Source organism: Elgaria multicarinata, chromosome 6 (genome assembly GCF_023053635.1).
Source record: "Elgaria multicarinata webbii isolate HBS135686 ecotype San Diego chromosome 6, rElgMul1.1.pri, whole genome shotgun sequence".
NCBI classification, from domain to species: domain Eukaryota; kingdom Metazoa; phylum Chordata; class Lepidosauria; order Squamata; family Anguidae; genus Elgaria; species Elgaria multicarinata.
The window spans coordinates 22,559,976-22,570,759 of NC_086176.1; the positions used below are offsets into that span (position 1 = coordinate 22,559,976).

General features: G+C 41.3%; 1 protein-coding gene across 1 annotated transcript; it reads left to right on the top strand.

Moving 5' to 3' along the window:
* The first annotated feature begins 1,737 nt into the window (after positions 1–1,737).
* LOC134400667 (protein NipSnap homolog 3B-like) lies at positions 1,738–9,915 on the top strand. The gene is made up of 6 exons (XM_063129133.1): positions 1,738–1,908; positions 5,284–5,506; positions 6,456–6,611; positions 7,699–7,848; positions 8,395–8,481; positions 8,577–9,915. Exons 1-6 carry the CDS (start codon positions 1,834–1,836, stop codon positions 8,651–8,653), a joined length of 768 nt encoding a protein of 255 aa, XP_062985203.1. The 5' UTR covers positions 1,738–1,833; the 3' UTR covers positions 8,654–9,915.
* Positions 9,916–10,784: the final 869 nt, after the last annotated feature.

Below are 10,784 nucleotides of genomic sequence, written 5' to 3' on the forward strand. Positions count from 1 at the left end.
ATAGCTGCTTTTAACAAAAAATTAAAGAGATAGTAGATCCAATCATTAGTTTCCAACACCTTGGTTATGTTAGTTTTCAGGATGTGGCTGTTGAAACATCATTTTAAACATGATTTTAATGTAGTGTGTTTGGTGCATCTTATATAGGTTGTTAGCCACTCAGGTTCTTCGTGAGGGTGGATGGGATAAAAATCAAATCAAATTTTCAAACCCATTATGTATATCACAATCCTGAAATGTTAACCAACAATAACAAAATTGTCTACAGAAGAAGTCAGTACAAGACATTAAGCAAATCGCTTAGAGATTTTAAAATATGTTCAGCGATATATAAATCCATTCAGTTAAAAATAAATTAAGCAGTATGCAATGTTAGCAGCCTCTGTGTTCATTACTGTTTGGAGACCGGGGGGGGGGGGGGGGGGATTGATCCAGCAATTTGAAATTAAATAGTCTAAAGCTCTTAATAACTATTTTTATTTTGTAATCTGAGTACAATAAAGAAAGTAGCATTCGTGCCATTTTAAGTTCATTTTCAGGGCTTCTTAAAATTGTAATACGGAAGCCACCTCAAATATTCAACATCCTCCATCCTTCACAATTTTGATACTTTTATGATGTTCCCTGAACAGCAAAAGAAAAAAAGGGGGGGGATTGATCTTTAAAAAGGCATGTATTGATGTCTGCGTAGGAAAGCTAAGACCTAGTTCTGTAGCAGGGGCTGTGAAAAATCTGGATGAGGCCCTTAGTTGGACATCACTATCTTTTGAAAATAATGCTTCAATTTATGTAATTTATTATTAGCTTTTGCCAGCTATTCCATTTCTCGCGTTTATTTTTATAACGAATTCTCAGTCTGCAGCGTATTGTTTGAAGGAATGACATCTCAGCTCTGTTAGAAGTTTTAATTGGACAGATCAAGTCACATGATATACTTAGATGAATAAAGGTTCTATTTTAAATAATTACAACGTAAGTGCAACCCTGCTGTGGCAGATAAAAGGTATATCTAGTCCATCATTCTGTTCCTTTATTGGCCACGAAAACCACGTTCCGAAACCCGTTCTAGACCATAGTCCATATTGCGCAAAACAGGCCGGAAGACAACTTCCAAGTGAACTAAGTCAACCAAACTAACTACTCACACATTACTAGATGGGACAGATATAATAAGCCACAAAACATCCACGAAACCCACGTTCTGATACCTGTTCTGGGCCGTTGTCCATATTTCGCAAGCTGGAACGGCAGCTTCCAAGTGAGCCAATTCAACCAAACTCACCACTCACATATTACTAGGTGGGATAGATATAATAAACCACAAAACATCCAAAAAAAAAAAACCCTACGTTCCGAATGGCAACCGCCAACTCAACCAAATTCAAGTGTCACACGCTAATTCAAGGGAGTGATGCAATAAGCCACAAAACATCCACAAAAACCATGCTCCAATACATTGTGGAGATCAGTGTCAGGCTAGTTAAGAAAGTATGCCCAGTGCGTAACAGCAAACCACATATCCAAAGACACACCCGCCACGTTCCTCTCAGCTATTCTGCCAGACGTCCCCAACCTGGTGCCTTCCAAATGTGTTGGACTACAACTCCCAGCATGCCCATTGGCTGGGGGATGCTGTGCGTGGTAGTCCACCATATCTGGGAGGCACCACCAGGCTGGAGAAAGCTGCGTACTGGCCACTTGCTTTCCTCTCCTCAAAAGCGCCAGGGCAGCTGCTGCTTCTGTCTCTCCAGGGCTTCCTTCGGAAAGAGGGCTTTGCCTCCGTCCCTGCTGCCTGTAGACCCTCCTCCCCTGTCGTCGTCACTGCCTGCCGCCATGCTGGGCTTCTGCTCAGGCTCCGTCCTTTGCCTCTTTCGGAGGACTGCTGCGGCACGTAATATCCGTGTCCAGGTAATGCCGGGAAACAGGCGCTGTTGACTCCCCCCCCCCTTCCTCTTTTGGTCGAGGCTTTGGAAGTAAGGTTGCCAACTTTTACAACTGGCTTTTATGACTCTGCCTTGAACTGCGCCTTGCTTCGCAGCTGTCAGCAGGGCATTCCATTTCTCTCCTGCACTCCGATTCCTGCATTGAGCAGGGGGTTGGACTCGATGGCCTTGTAGGCCCCTTCCAACTCTGCTATTCTATGATTCCACGTTGTGGTGAAAGCGTCACCTGCTGATTTGGGCACACCAAGCTGCTGTTCAAGACTCGGGAGCAGGCTAGGCCTGTTCTCTCCTCTCTTGTCCCGGTCAGCCTGCAAACCAAATTTGAAAAGGGACTTTCCTAATAATAAAGGTTGGGTCCCCATCTCTATCTTTTTTCTCTCTGCCACAATGAAGGAACACATCATATTAATATTTAGTGTACCAACATACTCTTTGCTTATGCCACACTTAAAAAGAAAAATCCTTATTATATGCTGCATTTATATGGGGCTCCAGTTGTCTTCCATCTAAAGCAGCCTTCCTCAACCTGGGGCGCTCCAGATGTGTTGGACTGCACCTCCCAGAATGTCCCAGCCAGCCGAGCTGGTTGGGGCAGTCTGGGAGTTGTAGTCCAACACATCTGGAGCGCCCCAGGTTGAGGAAGGCTGATCCAAAGCATCCAAACCTGCTTAGTTTCAATAACAACAACTATTTCTTACCTGCCTCTCCATTTTGATCGAAGCAGGGAACAACAATAAATGATAAAATACATAATACTCAATTGAAACATAATATACATTGTTAAAAACATCCTTTAAAAATCCTAAAAACATTTTAGGTGCATGAGATTCTTAGATACCATTTTCTGGATCCTGCTTGGGGTCTACTTGTATTTAAGATTTTGCAGTTTGACATTAACTTTCAGTGGCTCCTCTTTAGGCTACCGGCATAATTGAAATAGGAAGCAGGGCTATGCAATAAGAGAAATGGTGCTGGATTAAGGACTATCTAATTCAGCATCCTGTTTTTCCTACTTTAATGGAGCAAGGGGGGAATTGTGAAGGGGGCAAATCTGAATTTAGATTTCAAATTGCGTGTGTGTATTAATTTCCAGACATCTTTGAAGAACTGCTACTTAAGAAAAATTCAGCGCTTTTGTCTGGTGCCTGAAGTTTACATCTTGGGAAGCATGTGGTGAACTAATGTCTGGGATGAACGATGATGCATAGTGCTGCTGTGGAAACTGCACTGCTGCTTCCAAACTGGAACACACTGTCCTACACTGTCACCTGCTGCTGACAAACTCATACACACAAACACACACAAACACACACCTCACTGCTTATTTGCAATGCTTGATGCTGTTGATCTAGCACAGTAGTTTTCAAACTGTGTTTCTAGAAACCTTGGGCGTCTCAGGAAGATGATGGGGACTTCCTCTGTTCAAACATCAATAATACAGGCTCCTTTGAAAGTCAGTGTCCCAACACTGCTGTCTCCGGCAATTTGCAACCACAGGAGAATGTTTGGTGTGTTCAGAAGGTATCGCCTTAATCCATGTGGGGGGACAATTGGGCCCAATAGGCCTTGTAGGAAGCCTGCATAAACCGAAAGTGTGTTCCTGAACAGATCTCAGAATTCTCTACAACATAAAAAGGTGCTGTCGCAGATTCACAAGGACTCCTCGCAGGTAAATTTATGTAGAAGGGCTCCCTGGAGGTCTGAAATCCACTGATCTAAAAATGTATCCCTAATTTTGTTGTTTCAGTTGCTAATACCATTGTCACCTTGGCACAATTTGATGCAGAATCTGGGTTGCTGAAAAGATCAGTTTTTCTGATATGATTTAAAAGATGGAGAGCTTCTGCCCCTTATGCTTGTGGAACAGACAAAACTGCAACATCCTTATCCTTAGCTAATTTGTTTGTAGCTACGTCCCATTGATTTCAGTAACATTTACCTCCAGTTAAATCTGTTCAGGATTGCAATTTACATCAGGGTCACTTCACACATGATGATTTTCTGACATGAATGTCACTTCTAAGGAGGGAAAGACATGTATATACCCTGGATATATTGTCCTTGGGATAATGGTCCTATTTCTATATGCATGCTTTCCTGTATGGATGTTGTTCCCATGTAGAAAAACATCATCTGTACACTGTCAATCCCCTTCCATGTCTGCGTTCGTTCCCTCTTCTTTTCTGGGGACACTTCAAGGTCTTAACTTACAAAGTTCTAAAAACTTAGGCCCAGCTTATCTAAGAGATCACTTCCTGTCTTGTGTCCTATTACAATTGCTGAGATCCACTGAGGATAATCTCTTCATGTGTGTCAGATTCAGAAAACAAGTGTATTGTTTAAAGATAAATGGTCTCATGATTACCCACCCACCCCCTTCTCATACACATCCACACAGTAATGGAACTTCAGCTCTGCTAGGGTTGCCACAGTTCTTTTTTGAATGTGTTGCAAGACCTTCCTGTTTGTGCTGGTCTTTGAAATTCAGGATTAACTTGAGCAAGGGTGGAGCTATTCGAATGAATTAAATACATTATTCTGTTTTTCTTGGTTTCCCCCCACTTTTGTTACCCACCCAAAAGAGTCTTTGAGAGGAGCTATAAATATGAATCTATATAAGTAAGCCCTTGATGATAGAGAGCTAGTGTGCGAGATCAAACTTTTAAAATATATTGACTTTGTACTTGGCTCTGATGAATTCAGATTGTGGCATTAGAATTACTTAATTAGAATCATAGAATAGTCGAGTTGGAAGGGGCGTATAAGGCCATCGAGTCCAACCTCCTGCTCAATGAAGGAATCCACCTTAAAGCATACCTGACAGATGGTTGTCCAGCTGCCTCTTGAATGTCTCTAGTGTGGGAGAGCTCACCACCTCCCTAGGTAAATGGTTCCATTGTCGTACTGCTCTAACAGTCAGGAAGTTTTTCTTGATGTCCAGCCGGAATCTGGCTTCCTGTAACTTGAACCCATTATTCTGTGTCCTGCACTCTGGGATGATCAAGAAGAGATCCTGGCCCTCCTCTGTGTGACAATCCTTTAAGTATTTGAAGAGTGCTATCCTGTCTCCCCTCAATCTTCTCTTCTCCCAGCTAAACATGCCCAGTTCTTTCAGTCTCTCTTCATGGGGCTATGTTTCCAGACCCCTGATCATCCTGGTTGCTACTTTTTTAAGGTAGCTTAAAAATGAAGCTTTTGCAGTTCTACTTACTAAAATGCTATGTTGTAAATAGAACATTTCACTGATCCAAATAATTAACATCATGACTGCAAATCTAGAAACAGCCCCTCCTATATCACTTTCTAACTAAAATTCTTGCTTTTATGTCTCTCTCTAAAGCCAAGTCTGCGTCAGGCTCGTTCACCTTTTGCCACAGGACCCAGGCAAGATGTTGGCACGATTTATGAACTTCGTACTTATGATATCAAGCCAGCAAAGACAAAGGAATTCCTTGAGTTGGTCAGTAAGAATATTAACATTCGTGTGGCTCACTCAGAGATGATCGGATTCTGGACAGTGGAGTTTGGTTCAATGAATAAGGCCTTTCATATTTGGAAATACGGTATGCACTGCATGGTGTTGCTTTAAACAATCTAGGACCTCTACTAGGCAGATAAAAGTTGGATATTTCTCTTCAAGTGATTGTAGGGATTGTAGAGATTTAGATCCATGTTATATGCTCCATGGCTGTGCTTGGCTATGGTTGTAGGCAGCTGTATCCAAATCCAGACCTGGGATTCTGTAGGCTGGAGAGGAGGGATGAATCTGACAATCAGAGCTACTGCTTTGTTGACCAAGGAACAGCCAAAAAAACAAGCTCTTAGTATGTATATCAGTCCTCACCAATGCAGAGACTTCATACTGTGTACAAATCACAGGGGCCAATTTATTTATTTTATTTATTTATTTATTTGCATTTATATACCACCCCATAGCCGAAGCTCTCTGGGTGGTTTACAAAACTTGAAAACAGTAAACATTAAAAACAAATATACAAAGTTTAAAAACATAAAAAGCATAAAAACAACAATGATGCAGATCTTTATTCCGTGTTTGAAGGGGATACTGGGGCTTGAATATACAAAGTGCAGGATAGCTCACTCTACCTGATCCAAGCCTCAGAACATGAGGTTTCTGAATCAAGCGTTTGGAGTTCTGCCTTTTGCAGAAAGAGTTTTGGGAAAAATCTGTAACGCTATGTTGCCTACAGTGCTGGCTCATATCATCTTGGCAAGCCCAGAAAACTGCAGTGTGTGGGGGAGAAGTTTTGGTGGGTTCCCCAGTAGAAAATGAAACAGAAGAGCCAAATAATACTGCTTTTATTTGCTGAGGGTGCAATTTTTAATCAGGCATTCAAATGGAAGAGTTCTATTTCACCATGGGGCTACTGTACAAAGCATAATGTTGTTTGATCAAAACATTTATCTGCTCCATTTATTTCTGTGATGTGTTCTCATGGAAGCAGGTGTGTCCATCTGACTTGGCTTCATATTTCTTTGCCTTTCTCATAGATAACTTCGCTCACAGAGCAGCAGTAAGGAAAGTTGTACTCAACGATAAGGAATGGCAGGAAAAATTGCCTGCAATTTTCGCACTTCTAAATAAACAGCATATGGAAATTGCTTACTTGGTCCCCTGGTGCGAGCTTGGGATTCCGCCCAAACAAGGTGAGTTCTCTTACTGCTCAAACTGTTTGTGTTACTGATGTAGTACTGGACAGGTAGAGCCCTGTAGAAAGATAGCAGGTGGTATTTTGAGGAGAGGGCGTAAGAGAGTAGTTAGCACTGCTGGGCATTGCGTAAAGTCTGGCTAGTCATTGAAGCCTGCTCTGTCCCTTCCTGATAGAGCTGCCTCATGTGAGAGGGAGGGTTCCTATGAGAACCCACAAAGGCATCACGGTCTAGAGTTTCCCCTCCTCGCCAGTGCCCTTTGCTTACTGTCCTCAGGCAGGTATGCAAGGAACCTTGATGAGGTTTTCTTTTTGGCTGGAGTCAGTTTTCCTTCCCTTAATGTAAAAGAACCTTCATTCCATCAAACGGCTGAAGAGTCAAGCCTACTTATTCAACACGATTACTTATTGTTGTTCTTAACAGCTTATTAGAAAAGTTATAAAAATGGTACAATAGCATATCTGTTGTTCCCATTACATTGTTGAAAAACACTCCCCTAAACTGTCCGCTATTTGCTGTTCAGTTTGAAATATTCTTGATATCGAAAGAATATGTTCAAAAGTAAAACAGACCCACATGCAAAAAGGGGATAAGGGAGAGATCAAAATGGAATTTGGCATTTTCTTACCCTTTTCCCCTGCTAGGGACCTGAACTACAGCGATGGTTCAAAACAGTTGTCTGTGGTGACAGCTCTTGACTGAGGTATGCCTCCATAGATATTTAAATTCAGACATTTTTAGCTTCCCCTAATATAAACTTGTTTTAGCCACTCCCAAGTCTTAAGACAGAGGCTTAAAAACAACAGGACATCTATCAACTAATAAAGATGGGGTACAGGTGTAATTGTGCCAATCCAGCGTTTATGAACTGTAAAGAAATGAAAGCCCAAGCAAGTCATCCCAGGAGAATGGATGGAATTGAAATGCTCAAAGATGATCTCAGGCCATCAAGGCCCTAAAAGGTGGGATGAAATGAAATCTGATGAGAGTTGGTGGAGATATAGATATGGTGTACTTCGAGCAACTAGCCACATACTTTGCATTTCACTTTTTGTAGCATGCTGACCATTTTCTCTCCATTTAGGTGTTTATGAGTTGGTGACTTACCAAATGAAACCAGGTGGCCCAGCATTATGGGGGAAGTCATTCAAAGCAGCGATTGACGCACACATCAGTAAAAGCTATGGCAAACTGATTGGTGTCTTCCACACAGAATACGGATTACTTAATACAGGTAACAGACCAACCGTTTTACATTTCAAAGGTGACATAATTGTAATTATGTTTCCCCATTGTTGTCATCCATAGTTCCATGTGTGTCCAGTTGCCTGTGCTGGCCCCTATGCATTTCAAGGGAGGGACCTGATGTGCGCTCACATTCCTTTGTCCTACGGATCATGTTCAGTACGATACAATACAACTAGGAAACAATAGCTTGAAGGGATTGAATTTAGCCTTTGGCCTGAAAGAGGTTCAAACCCCTGGTCTACATTAACTGACAGCAGCTTTCCAAGAGTTGAGGCAGGAGTCTTTCCCTTTCATTCTTAGAAATGCCCAGGATGGAATCTGGGACTTTTGCATGCAAAGTATGTGCTCTTTAATGGCTACAATAGTACTGTGTCCTATCACTTAACCTGATGGCAGTATCCTGTACTTAGCTGTGCCTGCTCACTTCTGCAATTGACGGAGAAACGCATTTAGGCAAAGAGGACTCCTTCTTCTTATTGGGGCTTGTGCATCCAAATCCAGAGCTGACCTTTTTTTACTTCTGATTTCACAGTTCAAGTGCTTTGGTGGTTCGAGAACCCAGACAGCCGTGCAGCTGGGAGGCATTTTGCCCATGAAGACGCCAGGGTAGTAGCAGCTGGTAAGAGGGGCTTGCGTGTGTCTCGGCATTTCCCCCAATGTTGCTTAACATGGTTCAAAGAATTTAATTCATTTATGTCTTATGTTTACTTTCAGTACGGGAGAATGTTCAGTTCTTGGAATCCCAGCAAAACATGCTCCTGATTCCTGCACCATTTTCGCCTTTGAAGTAGGTCTCTTCTGGCTGAAGGACCCTTTGATCCTCATTTGCAATATTTGTCTCTTAATGCAGGTTGTGTGTAGACTTGTATGATATTTCACTGTGAGCAAAACTTGATTATCCAGCTTCTAACAAAGAATTGGTTTCTGGCTTGTTTGCATAAAAATATCTAGATTCAAACTGTATGAAGATTTTACATGAAACATAGCACAGGATCTCAGCCCTTAGATTTTTAGAGCTGATAAAAAAGTGAAAATATGGAGAAGTTTGAATTAATTTTGTTTTTGAAATCTGGATTTTGTTTTACTCCCATACCCTTTCATATTTTTAGTTTACTCATGCAACCAAAACAACATTGAAATATGATATCCCCAAACTCTACAAAGTTGGAAGATGAATACCAAAAGGAGGTATCCCAATGGATTCCTTGGCCTAGTTGATAATCTTCCATACATTAACCTACATCTACACTTGCTATTACTGATATTACAGATTAACCTTCAGCTGTCCAGATTACAATGTGGCATAAACAGGAGTAAGATTTTTTTTCTGCTACAACTGTGTTTTATTTATTTATTTTACTAAAATATATTGCTCACGTTAAATTTGATCACTTTATGTCAATGTTTCAAGACTTGAGGATCAGGGTTGTTAATGTGAAATTAAACATGGACGAATTATTTCTGAATTGTTTGTATAAAATTCTGATATCTCTCTCTGTCTCTCTCTACCACCCCATTGCTATGGTCTGCGTGAAATTAAGCCAGGACTGCAAGTTCCTCACTCCAGCTTTGAGGTCTAAAAAACGTGTAAATACATGATTATGCCAGAAAATGCATCATTGATACCATATGCAGCATTTACTTTGTTTTCAGTTCCATTTTTATTATACATTACACCAGTGTGGTATAATGGCTAAAGTGTTGGACTGGGAGTCGGGAGATCCAGGTTCTAGTCCCCACTCAGCCATGTAAACCCACTGGGTGACTTTGGGCCAGTCACAGACTCTCAGCCCAACCTACCTCACAGGGTTGTTGTTGTGAAGATAAAATGGAGAGGAGGAGGATTATGTACACCGCCTTGCATTCCTTGGAGGAAAAAAGGCGGGATATAAATGTAATACATAAATATTTCTATAATTTTTAACTAGAGCATATTTTCACAAATTGCATCAGAGAACTTTTTTTACTCACTGCATTTTTAAAAGAAGCGTAATAAATTCCCCAAATAATTCTGGTTTTTATATATGGCATAATAAATAGACCATTTCTTTAATTTGCCTGAGGGTTTTTACTTGTAATTATTTTTCATAACATTCTTCAAAGTTTTTCCAATCCTTTGCACAGTAACTTGGAAGTAAATCCTCCTGTAGCGTGTGGGACTTTATTCCGAGTCAAAATGTGTATAATTGGGCTGTCATGCTGCTTTGGTACACTGAGAAGGAAATCCCATGTGCTTCAGGAAGTGAGTCTATGACTGTAGCCAATTTATTCTCTTCAGATGTATTTCTGTCACCTCCCTGTTGATCTTTACATTCATTCCTTCATTTGCCCTTTGATTTTGTAGTCCTTATAAGCTAAGAGCATTTAAGCTAAAGCCTGTCAAAGACATTTCAGTGCCTGAAGCAGCAGTAGGAATACTTCAGAAATTTGATCTTTGTTGCACATGTGGCATGCTCTTTGGTGTTGTCACACACAAACACAGAATCATGTCACACACAAACATGCAGATTACACCACATATGAACAGACACAGCAGTGTGCTCTTTGCAAACACATACACCACTATAACAACTTCAAAAACTATGTGCCTAAAAAACCAGACCCAGCCTCATTTCATATTGCTAAATTCCTGGGAGAAGAGGAACATATCACTGGGATATGTTCAGTAATAATTAAGAACAGTGCCTAAACACATGTGGACTTCCTTTTCTTCTTCACCAACAGCTACAACTTGTCCTCACACTTTTAGGGTTAAAAAACAAGGATTCCATCTACTTTGCCACCCAAGATGGAGGGCTTCCCTCTCCAACAGGGTGGACTATCAAGACACCATGTGATGCATCTTCATGGCCTCTCCCTAAATGCTGTTCCTGGCCTCTGCTTAGAACTCCTAAAGATAGGAGGTGGGGGTGGGGGTCAGGG

Bases quoted from the DNA above. Each gene is read 5' to 3' on its own strand.
- LOC134400667 (XM_063129133.1), top strand. From the start codon at position 1,834: ATGCTGGGCTTCTGCTCAGGCTCCGTCCTTTGCCTCTTTCGGAGGACT. The intron at 1,909-5,283 runs GTAATGCCGGGA...CTCTCTCTAAAG, and splicing joins CACGTAATATCCGTGTCCAG to CCAAGTCTGCGTCAGGCTCG. The intron at 7,849-8,394 runs GTAACAGACCAA...CTGATTTCACAG, and splicing joins ATACGGATTACTTAATACAG to TTCAAGTGCTTTGGTGGTTC.